This window comes from Tyto alba, unplaced genomic scaffold (genome assembly GCF_018691265.1).
Source record: "Tyto alba isolate M040663 unplaced genomic scaffold, T.alba_DEE_v4.0 Super-Scaffold_22, whole genome shotgun sequence".
NCBI lineage: Eukaryota > Metazoa > Chordata > Aves > Strigiformes > Tytonidae > Tyto > Tyto alba.
Genome location: NW_024881296.1, coordinates 33,615,969 through 33,633,709, shown reverse-complemented (window position 1 = coordinate 33,633,709; position 17,741 = coordinate 33,615,969). Strand labels below are relative to the sequence as shown.

Genomic DNA, 17,741 nt, shown 5'->3' with positions numbered 1-17,741 from the left:
TAGGTAGCCTCGTCTAGAAAAACAGTATGGCACCTCCATTTATTAAACCAGTTATATTAGCTACTGTGCTCCCATGTACATTTCTGTTTTAACAACAGGCTTACACAGCAGTCTGGGATAGATGAAGAAAACTCGATATTGTTTCTCTTCTCCACAGACAATATGGTTATTCTTACGTTAAGGCTCCAATGCAGTTTCTTACAGCAGAGAGCAGCATCTTGCCTTTCTGCAAGGCTGCAGCTACAGCTGCTATCTTTTAGTTTTATTAACCTGAAGTGTTACACCCTTGCTATTTTTCTTTGTGTCAAGCATTGTTTGAAGAAAGTGTGTTTGTTCTGTAGGAAAAGAAAAAGATTGTATCAGCAATTGTTTATTTACAAAACTGTGGTCAAAGTTACATTTATTTAAGCAATACTTACTGGTGTTGGTTTACATTCAAAGAAATATATACAGTATCTCTCACTTTGTAAACTACCACTTCCATTTAATCACATTTGAAACTGCAAATGTTATCATCCCCAGAAGGCAAAATGATTTTAAGCTAATAAAAGAATTTTTAGCTCAATGGATAATTGTTTGAAGTCTCTTTCTGTACACTATATAGCAAAATACTAAAAAACCCTCCAAACCTACATTCCTAAGAATAAAATTTGCAGTTAACTAGCTGAAAAGAAAAGGCGTTAGTAATTCCTATACTTAACCATATTCTCCAAAGAAGTGTTTTTCCTTCATTTATGCTACAGCAGCAGTTTTTAAAAATGTATCTTTTTTGTTTATATACCTTCAGAAAGTTACTGATTTTCAATATATTCTGGAAAAGTTTGAGATGGTTTTATATTTCACTTATTGTTGTTTAAAAAAGGTGTTTGCAAATTTGAAAAAACCATGACATATTCAAGAAGATTTCTGTGCACTCAAAAGGAATGCAAGTGTTTCTGTAATGACAGAAACTAAAGAGCAATTCTGTTGTTCTCCAGTGTATATTCTTTACTAGTACAGAACTAACATTAAAATTCTCAATCACTTTTCCCCCCAGAAAAATAGATAGTTGAACTCTATGCATCCCTCTCTTGATAGCTTGTATTAGATCATTAGTTTCTGAACATAATTTTGAAGACCAATGATTTTATGTCTGCTTGCTAAAGAAGGTGGATCACTAAGGAACTATTTGTGGTAAACCGTTTGGCATAAATTATATTACTTCACTCTCAGGTGACTGTATGTTCCTTTTGGCAGCTAACAAAAACTCTTCTGAAAATCTGCATGGAAAAAAAATATATTCTGATTACAGCCTCTTCTGAACTATTAATATTTTATCTGAAAGGTTTTTAACTGCCACATTAGTTACAATGGTAAAAGAAACAAATAAAAATTACTTAATTTTTCCCTCTCCTGTCTTCCTGACTGTAGAATACATGTCAACTTTGTGCACTAAACACTACTCCTATTGCATTATAGGTGTATTCCATGCACCTGAAAGTCAATATTTAAATTCTTGCTCCCCTATAGCTGCCATTCTTCTTTTTTCTACCATGTTCACACATAAAAACATTATGGCTTGGATTCTGTCATGTGAAGTGAAATTTAAGTAATCAGTAATCAATTCATCTCACCTGAAACCTAACCTGACTGCCACTTTACTGGTTCTCTTTGAATTAAATTTGCTGTTAATCCATCATCAGGGACATCAGGGCAAATCTGCTTGCAGGAAAGCATCCAACTGTTTATCAGCTACTGTTTATTAATTAAAAAAAAAAAAAAAAAGTATTTCTGTTTTTGGCCTGAGATATACATGTGATCAATAGACTTAACTGGCTTTAATGTTAACAAATATGCACGTACGTCCCTTTGTTTTATTACATTCACAGGGTTTTCAGGCAGTACCAGGCAAGACGTGGACATTTTTAATTTACAGTGCCCTCATGACCACTTCCTCCACTATTTTAGGAGAGCTCAGGAATAGCGACAATCAGAAACACTGGCAACAGGCTAATTTTCTTGCTGCAGGGGTTGATATCTCAAATTGGGATCACCCATCTTCCTCTGCAGCCACGGCCAGAAAACTGGTGGAAGGATGCATAACTAAGCAGGCCATTTTGTAGCACATCATTTAGCACTTGAGAGCTGACATAACCTGAAGACGATCAACAAAGAGGTAGGGAAATACTGTTGCATATCAGACTTCTAGGGGTTTCTTTCTGACTGAAGAAAAAGTCAGTGTGGAAAAAACATGGTCCTTGTGGGAAGTGAAAGATAACGTCTCTTCTAGTGGGGCTAAAGGGTGCTGCTACTCTTCATGTGAAAAACAAACTGAAGAAAAACCATTAGGCTCGGGCCTTCTTATGCTCAACACCTCTGATCTACTCTCCCTGATAAATCTAATTAAAAAGTTGGCAGTTGAGTAATATGTATCCATCTATTAATCTTTGTTTTAGTTCTCTATTGGGGGTCATTACTATTAAACATGTTATGCTAATTAGACCAGTTTTCAGTAAAGTAAGATCCCAGGGAATGTTATTAAGTTTTGCGCTCCCCTTTCTTCTCTGTAATACATTTACAGAAATATATGTTTTGGAAGGCAGACAACAGGTATTTTTCAGAATATTGTTTAGGCTTGTGAAAGTTTCTCTGAGAAGGTCGTCTTTTTTGGCAGGTCTGGATTAGCGGATCAGAGCAGAGGTGCTGGAAGATCCTTCTGGCTTGTATGTAGTTGTGGAAAGCATGACATCTGCACAGGATAACATCGTTCCTTTGGGAATCTGGGGTAGGAAATATGACTGGCATTAAATAGGTGTAGTAGATCCAGGAGCAAAATGTAAATAATGTAAAAATCTAAAAAAGGAACGAGAAAAGCTACTTGAAAGCAAAGTGGGTATCTGAAATAATTATTTTTGATGTTATTTATTTATCTTTGTGGATTTCACTGGGAACATCTAAAATAAACAATTTTCTCTTACATAATTAAATAAAGTATTGGACTATAAAGTATTGAGCTATATATAAACGTGATCCTGCATTAAATTACTTCAGAAGCAATGAAACTGATACATTTTCAGTTGATGGCATCTCAAGTTCATAAAGAATACCTCTGAAGGTAAGAGGGAGTCCTAATCTGTGATTTATATACCTTAACTTTTTTATGAATGCAATCCCAGCAGCTACAACAGGCAGATGGTATCTGGCTTGTGGAAGTCAACAGACTTTATGCAGGTTCTTCACAGCCTTATACACAGAGAGCTGATATACAGAATGTCCTGAAAAACAAAACCGAAGTTTAAATTGTAAAACCTAAAATCAGCAAATAATCTGAATTTCAAATACACTTTACAGTGTTTTGCCTTTCTTATTTTTCACTGTTCAACACTGGGCCTGAAAACAGAAATAGTGCTTAAATAAATAAATAAAAAAAATGTTAAAATAATTGATCCTAGAGAATTCTTTGCTTTCTTCATTAAAATAAAAGATGATTACCAAACACATCTTTGAGCTTGTAATATTTACTATTACAATTAAATTATTGCTGCTATATTAATAGTAACAGCCACAGGAGAAAAGTTTCTTGTTAAAATGGCCATTTCTACCTTCTTTTTCAAGAAAGAGATTTGAGTTCCATAGAAGATAGGAAGACATACAATTTGCTCCTTTGTATTCTCTCTTTTCCTGTTTTGCTGCACAAGTATTCAATCACACCTGAATTATCCTATATACAACAGAAAGAATATACAGATGTAACAGGAGAGTCAGTCTGTGTGCTCCAACCACTATGATCAAGCCTATCAGCTACCTTATAGAAGAGTTTACTTTTGCTGAATTGTTATGTTCTGTTTTAGAGATATCTTTTCATCACTGAAGAAAACATCAAAAGATTTTAGGCTTGACATTCATATCCAGGATAAGTTTCAAAGTCTTTCATCAACCACCAAAGCTGGATTAGCACCAGAAAGTATTTAATAGTCTCTACCTAACTAGAGAAGAAACTGAGGGACCTTTGGCTTAGCAAGAATCTATAAAATGTGATTATTAATTTCAAGAGATCACACATTTAAAATGGAATTCTTCAGCATTGTGAAGGTTGACTCTGAAATTATAAATTGATGAAGAGCTGATGAAGAGTCTGACTGAAGATAATGTCAAAATCCAGAAACAAAATAATTAAACTAAGAGTTGCAAAGGACAGGCTGGGAGAGACAATTTAACAAGTTAAGATGGGCTTGTAGAAGTTTCATGTCAGAAGGGAAACACTGCTTTTCAAAATAATTCTCAAATATTACCCTTGTTTCAATTTACAGTGTATTAGAGGAGTGGATAAAATTAGTCTTTAAATTCATCTCCTTCCTTACAGAAACAGAGAACAAAATGTTTACTGGTTTGCAGTTCAGCAGTGATGGCCCCAAACTTGGCCTCTTTTTTAATCACTGAAATGTATGGAACTGTTCTCAAAAAACTCACATAATCTGGAAACAAAAGTGACAAAATAATGTCACTGAAATCGGCTTTACTCAAGAACACTGCAAAGACTGTTTTCTTGAAGTTGGACTTGGATGGTGACATCTTAATTGCTGAATTTTCCTAGCTGTTATCATCAGTCCCAGATGATGTATTTAGTTCTAAAACACAGTTCAGTATTGCTGGAAAACTGGGAAGATGCTGTGCTGCAGCTGAAGCCACGAAACACACCCAGTTCACAAAATGAACTACTGAAAGCTTAAAAACTGCAGTAGTTAAAAAGTGGAAAATCCTTGAAATACTGTTTGAAAAGAAAGTAACTGCTTATAGAAGATGGATGAAAAACTCCTGCAGCTTTTGAACAGGCAAAACATGAAAATGTGCCTATAAGGCACAGAATTGCCTCTTTTAAGAAGCTACATGAGCATGGCAAATTTAACAATTTCAACTTTTCAATAATTCATTTAAAATACATTTTTCAGCATTCTTTTAGCCATTTAAATGATATTTCATAATAGCATTATAACAGAACATTACAGATTCTACCAGAAAACCAGAAAACAGTCATGTTCAAAATCAGAAACATGTGAGTTTGCAGTTTTCTGTGATTCACTGTAATCATTAATCCATGTGTTAATACAAATCAAAATATTCAAACAGTTGTGATTTTTATGAAATGTAGTAATTTAGTTAACTTATAAAATAATTTTTCTCTATTGCAAGACATAATGTACAGCACTGTAATTTTTTCTTGTTCTACAATATACCCGTATTAAAATTAAACTATTAAAAATCATATTTACAGAAATATTTATTGATAAAGACATAAAAGTATACATTCAAGGAGAAATTTTAACTACTGAAGTTCACGTTCATTCAGCAAATCAGAACCTATAATTTAACATTTTTACATTGGACCTCTGTTATCAATTGCTTGCAGTAACTAATGTCACAAATTTTTCAAAATGTAAGAAAAAAGGATATCTGGTAAATAAGTGGATTTGATACAGCACTTTATAATTATTTTCTATGGTTAAAACCAAAGAATAGTCCACTAGAAATATAAAGCTATCAAAACTAACAAAAGTCTAATAGTATTAGACTTAATAAATTTTATTATTCAAGTCATTGTCTATATAGCAAGCACGTGACTAAAGATATAGTTACTAGTCTTAAGTCTCAATATCTGATTTTATGCAGATCACTGCACAGTTTCAAATTTGTGTGATGTATTTTAATAGTTTTAGACCTATAGCGGAGGTTCTTTTGCAACTCATACAATTTGTAAAATGCTTGCCCATACTGGTTTCCCCCAGCGTGAGATTGCAAGGCCCAGTTCTCAGCTCAGGTAAGGTCCAGTGGAGCTACCGATTCCTCCCAGCTGCAGATTTGAATCTGTTGACATGCTGAATTATTGTTGATCCCAGTGCAAGTTTCTATGTGTATATTATGAGCATTACAGTATATGACCCTATGTAGCTCCTGAGTCATAGCCGTTAACTGAAAAAACAAATGTTTACTTCTAGCAGTGCTGCTGAGCCATTAACTGTGATTATTATTAAACTGCAGAAAAAAACCCTATGTTTTAGTGTGCTTACCCATTCAGAGAAAAGATTTTAAGATCCTGATTTTAAGATCTGCACCGCTTTTGACGATTAATGGCAAGTGACAGTCAGCTGAAAGAACAAAGCATGATTTTCAAATATCTGACAGAGTATGAAGAACTGGCAAATCCTAAATTCTCTCCTGCTGTCAGATATCATACTTCTATTTGGACTACATATTGTGCATATTGCAAAATTAACTAAAATACCAAATCATACAGATTTAAGAACATGCTTCAGTAAAACCGATTCATATCTGGGTGCTGATAATTTTGCATATATTAAGGCAATATATTTACCTTACTGATTTAACATTGAAATCTGCAAACATCCCATAGGCCAAAGAAAACAAAAAAACTAATAAATATGCTGAAAAACTCCATACCTCGGTATGAAATCCTGACCCCTTCTCCAACTAAGTACACACAGTCCAAATACACTGAGAATGCCAAGCTACAGGGGCCCCTCTGTGGGGAAACCTGTATTTCAGTCAGCAGCACCCGCCAGCCAAAAGAGAAGTGCAGGGACAGATGCTAGAGAAAGGATGTCCCTTTGAAGTGGTGGCCGACCTCAGAACGAGCGTGTGTTTCTGTGCACGATTCAGTCAATGCCACAGTTGTACTAAAGCAGTGTTTTACCCGGGTTTAGGCGCAGCGCATAACCAGCACCCCAGGCTCGTTTCAGAGTGGGCTGACGGTGCTAATCAGGCTCCCGGTCCTGCACGCCAGGCAGACGGAGCCACCCGGTGTCACGCGTCCCAGCGGGGTCACACGAGGCAACGCCGGAGGCAACAAGCGCGTTGTCCGGCTCCCTCGCCTTCTGCGGCGAGTAAATTCTATCGTGCTTGGGAGACGGTTGGCTACTGAAAATCCACAGGGCTCGGCCCGGGGCTGGTTCAGGCAGCACCGTGCCGGTGCCCCCGACCGGTGCCACGTTCCCCCCGTTTTGGGAAACCTCTGCGGGTGGCAGCGGCCAGGCTCGGAGGCTGGGTACGGGCAGCCGGGTGTGCCGCCCCGTCCGTTTTCTTTCCCGTTGATTTTAAAAAAGGGCGCGGGTGGAGGTTACCCAGAGCGACACCCGAGCTCCAGTCGGCGCGCAAGGCAAGCGGTTTTGACGCGCAGCCGCTTGCGCGGGGAAGGGCCGGTCGCGGCGTCCACCTGGGACCGCTTCCCACACCCGGCACCGGCTCGGGGGGGGCTCCCACCGCCGCTCTGGGGACGCGGCGGGTGGGGGGGGGGGGGGGGGGGGACGCGCCAGGCTCGGCCGGCCAGCAGCGGCCGGGGGCGAGGGAAGGGGACCTTCGCCCCTCGGCCCGCGCCCCGTCCCCCCCCCCCCCCGCCACGAGTGGCTGCGGTTTCAGCGCGTTTCCACGGCAACGCGGCCGCGCCGCTCCGCCGCCGGCGGGAGAGGGGAGGGGCCCCGCCGCGGGGTGTGTGGGGGGGGGGAATGGGGGGCGGTGCGGCGGGCGGCCGTTGGGAAGTGCGTCACGGCGGGCGCGCGCCTGCGCCAGGGCGGCGGATTCGAACGTCGGAGGGCGGTTGGGCGGGAGCTGTTGGGCCCCTGCTCGGCGGCGGCACCGGCAGCAGCAGCAGCAGCAGCAGCAAGAGGAGGATGAAGTGCGTGGCGCCCCGCGGCACTTTGCGGAAAATAATAAAGAAGCACAAGGCTCAGTTACGCCTGGCGGCTAACGCCGACCTGCTGGTGAGGAAGGAGAGGGGCGGGCGCCGGCCGTGCGGCCTGGAGTTGGAGCTGGGTGCGGGCCGCTCCGCCCCTCGGCGCTGGCCCCGGCGGCCTCCCGCTTGCCTTCTCCGGGCACGGGCCGGGGGGGCAGCGCCTGCCCCGAGCAGCCCGCTGCGGTCCCCGGCCGCTCGGGCAGCGCGGTGAGCTCAAGGGCTGAATCCCTGGGAGCCCGGGGTAGCAGGGCTGGGCCGGGAGCAGTTGTGCGTTTGGCCATGACGGGCAGCTGCAGCTCTTCTGGTTGCCCAGGGCCGGGTGGCCCCAAAGAGGGACGTTTAGTCTCTGCGTTTTGTTGCTTGAAAGGCATGGGCTGATGGATTGAGCGCGATGGAGTTGTGGGGTGCAGTTGAATGTCAGGTTACTACTAACGGTGTTCCCGCAGTGACCTGCGGGGAGAGGGGAGGCAAAGTCTGTGAGGAGATAGGCGATTGGTTAATCTAATGAAATACTAGGAAGTAGTGATTGCAGCTTTCTACTTTGCTGGTGGCTACTGTATCGTAGGTTTCTGACAGTGAGTTTGGAGATTCAGGGACAGGCTGATGCAAACTGTGTCACTACATGTACACACTGCTGTTCAAAGAGTTAGATGTAGATGGGCTGAGAAGTAGGAATTAATGTTTGTTCTTTATCTAGAGCAATGCAGGTATACCGATATCAAGTAACTGAATTGTGATTAATGAGTTGCTAAGCTGTTAAGACAGTCTGAATGATCATGTTTTTGTAGAAGGTCATCTAAGTAGTCTCTGTCCAAAACTAAGAAATGACAAGTCTTGTTAGTAATCTAGTGAGCAGAATAAGGTGTTGGGTTCCTGTTCATGGATTAAAAACACCTGCCATAAAAGTGTAGGGCTAACAGAGCCATACAGAATATGTTTCAGAAAACAGGCCTGCAAAGCTGGATTCCTTCTGACTTGTAGTAGAGGATTTGTGGCACAGGAAGGGTTTGTCTCACCAAGAAATTACTTGGCTACAGCAAGGAAACCTGACCTCAAGAGAGATTGTGGTAGCTGCCATACTGAAAAATAGTAGTATCAGTGCATTAAAACAAAAATATTTGGAGTGACTTAATAGGCTTAACTTGCTTGACTGTCATGCCCTCTTCTTTTCAAATGTGTGTGCTTCTCAGAGCATTAGTGCATACTGTATGCTAGTACAATCACTGTCTTGAATTGTAAGTCTGTCTTTCATATGTGTTTAAAAGTTGTGTCTTGCAGCATCTTGAAGGTTGATATCTGGATCTATGAACCTAAATGTAAATATACAAAATTAAAAAAAAAAATTATATGAATGAATATGGTAATTCCATGAGAGGATTTACATTTACATGTAAACAGTACTTATTTTTCTATCTGGTCTAATAAAAATATTTCTTCCTACTGCTTTTGCTATCTTTGGAGACTTTTATAGACTAAAGACCTGACCCCTTGCGACTCATGCTCAGACCCACTCAAAACTTATTAAGTGGAATGCAGTAGTAAATTAATCAGATTTACACAGTCACTAATACAATTTTTTGTAGTTGCTAGTAACAGTTGGTCTGTGTTTCCATGGTAGTGTATCTGAAAAGAGATAAGTGGGATATCCCTCCATATCTTGGCTGTTGGTTCCTACCTCTTCCTCGTCCCGGCACTAGTGTTCTGTGGGCTGCAAAGACAATCAGTGAATTGAATTAACTGAAACTAATGAACAACAGTAATCTGATCTAGTTTAAAATATGACTATGCAAATACTCATTCCAATACAAAGGATGAGATGAAAATGAATTTTAATAATGTGATGGAAGCTTAGATTATTTCTTCTGGTGATATCAAATTAAATGGCTTTTAATGTTAGGAGTCTTAGCCTTTTTATTTTGCCTTTAAACAGGAATGTCCAGGGGTGGTGACTGACCATGATGCTCTTCAACTAGGCATGTGGCTAACAGCTCTTCAACTCTTTATGAATAAATATTCACAGCTGGAGTTTTGCTTTATTTAAAAAAAAAAAAAAAAAAAAAATGGGGGGAGGGGGGAGTTTAGTCCTGTAGTTAGACAAGTAACAAGTTTTGAGAGTATGTTTTTTAGTGTCTGTTGTTCCCTCCAAACTTTGTAAGAGTGATTAGATTGCACACTTTAGAAATATGTATAGTAGCTGTCTTAGCAAGATGAACCCATGTACATTTTGAGGAGAGTGCTTGTGTCTTCTGCAGGGAAATACGAGAATTGTCTAGTTCAGTTCCTGGGCTATCTTCCCGAATGATCTATGCTTTATGTTTGGATCTGCTGTGGTACTTAGCCAGTCCAGTGAGGAGGTGTGCCTACCTGATTTATGACATAGTATGATTGTTCTTCTTTTCCCGACCTTCAGCGATTATTGTTCCTTGATAAACCAATGTCTTCTTACATGATTGTTATTAACAAGTTTGAAGGACATTAAGAATTCAGACAGTTTTGTTAAATACCTGAATGGAGTTTCTTCTTCACTTTTTAGATGTTTTTGATTAAATCTCTCTTGAAATTTGAAGATTTGTCAGAAGCCATTTCCTAAGTGTTGACAACTTTCTCTGTGCACAGGGTAGCTAAGAAACTTCATCAAACTTTCTCAAGAAGCTGATTTTTAAGGAGTGTGATAATATCTTTGAATTAAGAGATAGGAATAGTGTTTAAGGTTTTCCCAGTGCTCTTATAACTCAATTATTTACCTTTTTGGAAATAAGAGGTAAAGATTTTTAGTACTGAAGTTCAGATATTCCCTCCTCAATGAATAAAAAGCTGCAAACTTTTTCTAGCTTGAAATTACACAAGAAAAGCAGGTACTCAGTTGCTTGTTTTATGCTAGAAGGGCATGTTTGTATTTACACTGCAGAAAAAAACTTAAAGTATTGCATTGAATGACACCTTTTTTCTTCATTATCAGCATAGAATGATGAATAAGTGTACATTGAAGGCAAAATATCAGTCTAAAGAATTGTTCTGAAGTTGTGATGGCAAAACAAAATTATGGATCTTGTCCTTCTATTCATTAGTTCTGTTGAACAGGTGTGTGGAAGTTGCTCTTCAACCAGCCTTGTCAGTTTTTTCGATACATTCTTACAGCTTCACAACCTTTCTTCTAATTAGGCATTCAGTTGTGTAAGGTGTTTTGCACTACTAGTTCAAAACTGGTTGTACATTTTATGCAGAGGGACAATTAATATGTAGTAAAGCAATGTATTTAAACAAATGTGGTATCACTTAGGTACTTGTCAGTAACTGTCTCATTCATCGTATTCAGTCATTCTGCCTTTCTCAATTGCCTTGAATAATCTGGAATATTTATTAATGTGTGTGCTCTGTTGTGAGATGTTCTGATTTTAGTTATGTGACTATGTTTAAATCTATAGGAGCTCAGGGGAAGCTTTTCCACATGCAGTAATTCACTTTGGAAATAGGAAAATAAAGGTACAGTGATTCTCAAAGAAGATGCAGTTTTTAAAGGCAGTTTTAAAATTAATAAATTTGCCTTTACGTATCTCAGCAGGAGGACTTGCAAGTGTGGAAGCTTTTGTTCCACCTCTCTCTTCTCCCCCAGGTTGTTTCCAGAAATACAACCTCCATGTTGATAAGTCTAATAATGAGAGTTCTAATGGTGAACGGTATTTTAGTGCCACTGCTTGATTTCATTGGAGATTATTTCTGTGTAACTAAAGACTAGTTAAAAAATGGCTATTTTGCTAAATAAATCTTCAAAACCATCTGCTTTGTGTGTAGTAGATGCTTCCAAATTATGCCAAATATTATGTAAATTTATCTATTGCACGCTAGCTTCATTTAATTCAGGAGTTTAGAAAAAGACCCTAAATTGCTTGTCATATGAACACTGAAATGCCTGTCCTCTAACAGATTCTTTGTGCTGCAAACGCACTGCCAAAGTAATTCCTATAAATTCTAATTTGTAACATTCCTTTTTGTATCTTTCTAGGCTTTGCAGATCAGGTATAGCAGAGTAAGGAAATCACCTAAATCATATAAATAAAATTTTAATATATTCCAGTAAAATTTTTCTGAGCTCTTGACTGAAAAAGTATTTTTGTATACTTTACATAGCAAAGATAATATTGTTTGAAAGTTTAATTTACAAAAGGTGCATTTACCAATCTTCAGGTTAGATTATTAAAATAGTTCACATAACGTCCATATAATGGTAGAGGTTTGTGTTATAGATCCCTTATTACACAGGGGTGCTTTTGGCTGGCAGTTTTTAGTCCAAGTTGGAGCAGTTCCTTGCCTGCTGAAATTTTTGCTGTTTCTAGCAGAGCAGCATTCTGTATTGAATGGAATACTGCCCTACCAGTTCTTTTCAAGTAAAAAGGTTAAGTGGTGAACTGGGAAAAAATGGATGTAACCTTCTGACAGTGGAGAATTTCTTGTTCTGGAGAAATTAATGTCAATGCTCCTTTGCACTGAAAAAGGGCAGAAGTCCTTGAACTTGTCTGTGGTCCATTTGGTGATAAGGCAGGGGTGAATTTGCTTTTCATTAAAAGTCTGGCTGTTGTCACTGAAAGCTGACTATATTTACTACTAAGCAAAAAGGCTCCTTCTTATTCTATGATATTTATGTTTACATTTTATTGTTAAAAAACTGGTAATAAAAATCAGATTTTATTTCTGTTAGATCGGTTGTTTGTATGATCATTTATAGAGCACTTTTATGATTCCAGTATACAAAATTTCAGCTATATTTACAAGAGTCTGGCAGTAAGGAATATCTTGGGAATTTATGAAGACTTGAATTGAATGATACTTTGTTTTCCTGAGGACATCTTTCAGGAATTTGGAAGCAGTCTAATATACGAATCCACTGTCTCAAACAATGAACCTCTACAAAAACCAAACTGTGCTTAAACAGTTTGAATCCTCCTTGATTTTTTTTTTTTCTTTCTTCCCTTTTTTAAAGGTGCATTTGAGCTTCTTACTGTTTCTCCATCGGCTATCAGAAGAAGCCAGGACAAATGCTTTTCAAAACAAAAGTAAAATAATTAAAACTGAGCACACTATAGCTGCAGCAAAGGTAAAGCATTTTTAATATTTTTCTTTTTTGTTTAAAGTAAAACGTATTATGACAGCATATACAAAAGTTTCTTGTGTTAGTGTTGGTAAGCTTTTAATGAGAATGCAAAACCTGCAGAAACATTGTTCTTTAATATATCACTGGCATAATTCACTGTTACCAAGATATCAAATTAACTGTCCTTGCCCTATTAAATATAGCCCTATTTTTTCTTGATTATTTCATGTTTAAATTCATAGTTTCAATATGTGGGTAAGTCTACACAGTAGTCTACCAGCAAGCATCCATGGGCTGAAAGCCCAGGGAAAAGGAGCACATTCCAAAGTTGGAGGATCTTTATTTGTGATGACACTATATCAGGGAAGCATTCTGTCTTAACTTACGTAATGTAAAAGAAGCTTATGGAACAAGTGAGAAATAGTTCAGAGAGGTTCAGATATCTTTCTTACACCTTCAGTTCTTGCCTGCTTAGTCTGAAAGATGTTTGAAGTGGGTTCTTGCAGTATTGTGTGGATACTACTTGAACAGATGCTTTGTGTGATGTTGTATTCAGGAAGGGAAGAACTAAGGGGAGATTAAACTGGATTGCTATGTGGGTAGTTCAGCATAACAAAAATTGCTGTATGAATATCTGTGGAGGAGGAATCATTACAGAGCACGGTAAGTTTCATGTACATGCAAAAGAAGGCAAAGAAGAAGGTGTTGCAGCTTTCTCTCTAGAAAGGATTAGAGTAGTGTTAAAGTGTGACTGAAATCTGTTTGTGTTCTGTAGCTCATTTCACTCGCTAGGATATGTTTGCTTTACCTAGGTTTCATGAAGGAACTCAGCCTCTTTAATTTGTTATCTGTTGAACCACCTACTACTGCTGGGTGAATTGGAAGAACAAAACTCAGTGTTATCTGATATTTGGGTCCTGTGGCTCTGTTTAGTTTGTTGTTTTGTTTTTTTCCCCCTCTGGTGAAGTGTTTAGTTTGATACTTTCTATTACTATAGTAACAGAAATATATACAGGATGTGTAGGGTAGCCAAGTGAATGTTACAGTTGGAATCTTACGCATTTGTAACTTCTTTTTAACTGCAATCTTAACGTTATTTGAACATTTTTGTGCTCCATTTATTTTTTTTCAGATGAGAAGAAAGGAAAAACTGCCTGTATGTTAATAATGTTAACACTTAAATGGTCCCACTTTGGGCTTTGAAGTTCATTTTTCTACTTAAACTGCAAACCAAAAAATGTCCTTCCAAGGGTCTAGGCATTCTTGATATTGAAAGAAATAAGTCATTGCAAACAAATTGAGCATAGTAGCTGTATAATTGCAAATCTTATTTCTTTTCTTTTTGTCTAGGCCTAACGGGGTGAGAGCTTCAGTAAGGCTGCTGAGGGCTTGAGAGCTTTATGGCCATTTCTCAGCATTCATTTTTAAAATAAGCCTTTTATTTTACAAAATTCTTGGTTATTATTGTTCTTGTTTAAAAAAAAATACTTTCTGATACGGCATTTTTCTGTATGCTTTTGCTTTGTTTCTAACCTTTTTACTAGGCTTTTACCCTTGGTGACTCTACTCTTGGAAATGGATTGTTTGGCTAGGTGAATCTTTGGTCTGAGTAGCCTAGCATTTCGGATCTCTTACTGCTGCCTGGATTGTAGTGATAAATACACTTTTTTTCTTTTTGCAGGTTATTTTAAAGAAAAGCAGAGGCTAGAAAACAGACCACTGGAATTTCAAAGCATGTTTTTCTGTTTTCTTACTAACGTGAGATCCTGTGAGCCCGCTTTTGCACTTGTGGAAGAATTTAGTTTTATTGATATCTGTCTCCTGATTCTATCTTGCTGTTTCTTTTAAAAAATACATTTAAGAATCTTACAATGTATATTTTCATACACTTCATGCATAATTTAAAAATGTGTGTCACTTGTCGTTTAAGACTTTTCATGTACCTTATGTCTTCCATAATAATGGGGGAACACTTATAATCACTCTTCAGGTACGATGTGTCATTTATTATTAGAAGTATGAAACTTTTAAAAGGAGAACTGTAATAAAAATGCAGATTTCACTAAATACATTATAGGTTATGCAATTCAAAGCAGATTTACTAGCTAAACAAAATCTTGGTTTTCAAAACAAGTGGTGTAGAAATTAGTGTATTAAATATCTTGGTTTCAATTTATTTATAAATGTCTTAATATGTTTTTAAATGGCACTATAAAGTGGGATAAAACTTATGTGTTCTGGGGAAAGAATACATGTTTTGTATTTCTCAGTCATGCATTGAACTGTTAAGATGGCTTATTGTTTGATGTGGTATGAGAAGTTGGTGGTCTCTAATTCAGTTGGTGTGGACAGATGCACATTATGGAAAAGAAAAGATCTGGCACAACTGATGTTTTTTGAAGTTAGATCTTGTACAAATAGTGAAGATAAGTTGGCATGAGTGCCAATAAACTTCCTCTTCCATTTTGAGTGGCATATTAACTTGTCAGAAGTCCGGAAATAAAGATATAAAAATACCTTTTAAAAATAATATTCTATTTTTAGACTGTTGCTAACACTTATTAAATCTTTTAATAAAGGTATAGTTGAAGCTCACAGTTTGAGCTGATAATACATTTTTGTGGAATATGTGGTATCTGATCCTTCATAAGCACAGTGAACTTTTATTAAAATAAAGAATTTTTAAAAACATTATGTATTGAGTAGTCTAATTTTGTTTAGCACATTACCGAGTATATTCTAGAAATTCAGCAAGAAATAATTGCTTGTTATAAATATTTATGCAGTCTAAGGAAACCAGAGCAATGCCAGAACTTCAAATTTCATATCATGTCCACATACTTTTTAAAGTCCTGTACAACCTCTGAAAAGTCATCCTTTTACAGTATGCAGGAAGGAAGGATGACACTTCTGCTTTGGTTAACTCACAGGGCTTAGTTCAGTCTACCTCTTGTAGGGTTGGCTAGATTCCTTATTCTGCATTTTCTTCTTTTATTCCCTTGGAATCCACGAAGAAAGCTGAGAGCAAACATATGTAGAGGGTACTTGGACTTAATAATCTGAAGTACATCTTCAGGAATAAGGGAGATCTGACTAGGTATTTATATTTTTCTTTGTAATTATTGTCTGTGATTTAACAGGTTTATTGTGACACTAGATTTTCCTTTGTTATAAAAGTTTTCTCTTTTTCCCTGAAATATTTTCTTATAGTCTTGTATAACCACATACCTTTCCTCACTGTTCAGTCATTTAAGTGCTGTAGCTTCTTTTGGAACTTGTTTTGATGTCCACTTTAACTTTTTTATTTGCCTCGGAACAAGATCCACTCTGAGCTTAGTGGAATGCTCTCATTCATGTGTAGTAGGTGGATGATCAGCTTCCACTGGGAAAGAGAGGCAAGGAAGGGTTAAAACCAGCCACCAGTGTACTTTTTTAGTATTTTACATGGTGTATTTATGGTTAAGAACGTGCCTTTTTTTAATAGGGGAGCGAGTTGTAGTCAGAATGTGTCCTGTCACTAGATTGCCAGTACTTCGTGAACATTTCATAATAGCTGAAGCAGGCAGGTAGACAGAATACCTGAATAGCTTGGCAGGTATTCAGGATTCTCTCTTAATCTTTAAATAAATGTTTACTGTAATGTGGTTAATGTAATGTGGTTAAGCATTCAGAAATATACAGTGCAATTATGGTTTTCTAGTATCTTCTTGAAAGTTCACCATAAGTTTAATCATATTTGGCAGCTCTTCTGCACTCACTCATTCATGTACATATGTAGGGTGTCTTGTCTACCCAGTACTCCTTGGAGTTTTAAAATCAAAACTCCTTACAGCAGTGTTGTCTAAATACTGATGAACACTTCCAATTAATATAACCTTGGAGGATATACTAATAATCTATTTTCTGTTACTGAACCTCTATTTAATGACATAACATCAAAGCACATAGTTCTAGAAAATGTCTTTTAAACTAGATCTGTGGTAGAAGCCTAATGAATTTGAGTTCTCTTATTTGAATTCCTATGTTGATTGTCTGCCATGAGGAGGAAGAAGGCAAGGATTATCGAGGGAAGAGTCATGCTGATGCATTAGTAAGGTGTCTCTTCTATTCGACTGTTTTCATAAAACCTTGAGAAATTTAGTGTTCAGAAATCATTGAGACTATTGGCTCACAACTGAATTTCCTCTGGTTTTAAAGGTAAGGGATCTGGGGAAGGGGGGTGCTTAGGCAATACCGTTATGACTCTTCATTTCCTCAGGAAGGCAGGATAGAAGGCCTAAAAATTAACGACACACTAAGACATTGTCCAGTTCTTCCATTCTTTTTCTTCTCTTTGCAGCTTTCCCACTGTTCTTCTATTTCATGTTCCACCCTGCCCTTTCACTGTGAATGTCAATGTAAAGGGAGAAGTCAAAATGAAGAAATAGAAGAATTTGGCAAAACTACTTTTGGTGGCACTTGTCTTGGTTTTCAGCTTTTCATGTAGCTAATGTTAGTCCCTCAGCCAGTGAGTAGTATTGCAAGTAATTAAGGCACAAAAGAAGAAGAAATAAGTTTATTGATGAGCAGGTGACTGAGGGAGGAGGGTGTTTTCCCTTGTGGGATGGTGCCGCTGCTATTTTTGTTTCATCTCGTGTATGGAGTGACTGATGAAACGGGATCTGCTGTTTAGCCAACTTGAGTAAGGCTTCTCGTGAGGAGTATACACTATCCTAGCTCTCGCAGTCACATCATTTTGCTTGCAAGATAAGCAAAGAGAGGAGATAGTTATGAAAGCTTTAAAACTAGATTCATGCATACTTTTATTCTAATTTGTAGGGCATGTAAGTTTAATATTTTGAGTGGTATAAATCACCTGATTATTAGGTTTAAAACTATTTAAAAAGTGTGAATATTAAGAATGGTATATCAGTGAAGGTTAGATCTATG

The 17,741-nt window shown here is 37.9% G+C and overlaps 1 protein-coding gene and 1 long non-coding RNA gene across 3 annotated transcripts; one reads left to right on the top strand and one right to left on the bottom strand.

The window, feature by feature from the left end:
- Positions 1-354: 354 nt before the first annotated feature.
- LOC116962885 lies at positions 355-7,404 on the bottom strand. Of its 2 annotated transcripts, none has more exons than XR_004407861.2 (3): positions 6,436-7,404; positions 3,087-3,254; positions 355-2,759 (listed from the first exon to the last, which is right to left on the bottom strand). It is a non-coding gene; the product is annotated as an uncharacterized LOC116962885 (long non-coding RNA). The 2 variants fall into 2 exon arrangements; XR_004407862.2 differs by having other exon boundaries at positions 3,134-3,254.
- Positions 7,405-7,543: 139 nt separating this feature from the next.
- CENPW (centromere protein W) lies at positions 7,544-15,506 on the top strand. The gene is made up of 3 exons (XM_032998054.2): positions 7,544-7,751; positions 12,702-12,815; positions 14,494-15,506. The coding sequence occupies exons 1-3, from the start codon at positions 7,662-7,664 to the stop codon at positions 14,518-14,520; spliced, it is 231 nt and encodes a 76-aa protein (XP_032853945.1). The 5' UTR covers positions 7,544-7,661; the 3' UTR covers positions 14,521-15,506.
- Positions 15,507-17,741: the final 2,235 nt, after the last annotated feature.

What these genes read in the sequence shown, in the direction of transcription:
- CENPW (XM_032998054.2), top strand. Translation starts at nt 7,662, where the DNA reads ATGAAGTGCGTGGCGCCCCGCGGCACTTTGCGGAAAATAATAAAGAAG. An exon ending in CGGCTAACGCCGACCTGCTG is followed by an intron (nt 7,752 to 12,701) that starts GTGAGGAAGGAG and finishes CCTTTTTTAAAG; the next exon opens with GTGCATTTGAGCTTCTTACT. An exon ending in ACACTATAGCTGCAGCAAAG is followed by an intron (nt 12,816 to 14,493) that starts GTAAAGCATTTT and finishes TTCTTTTTGCAG; the next exon opens with GTTATTTTAAAGAAAAGCAG.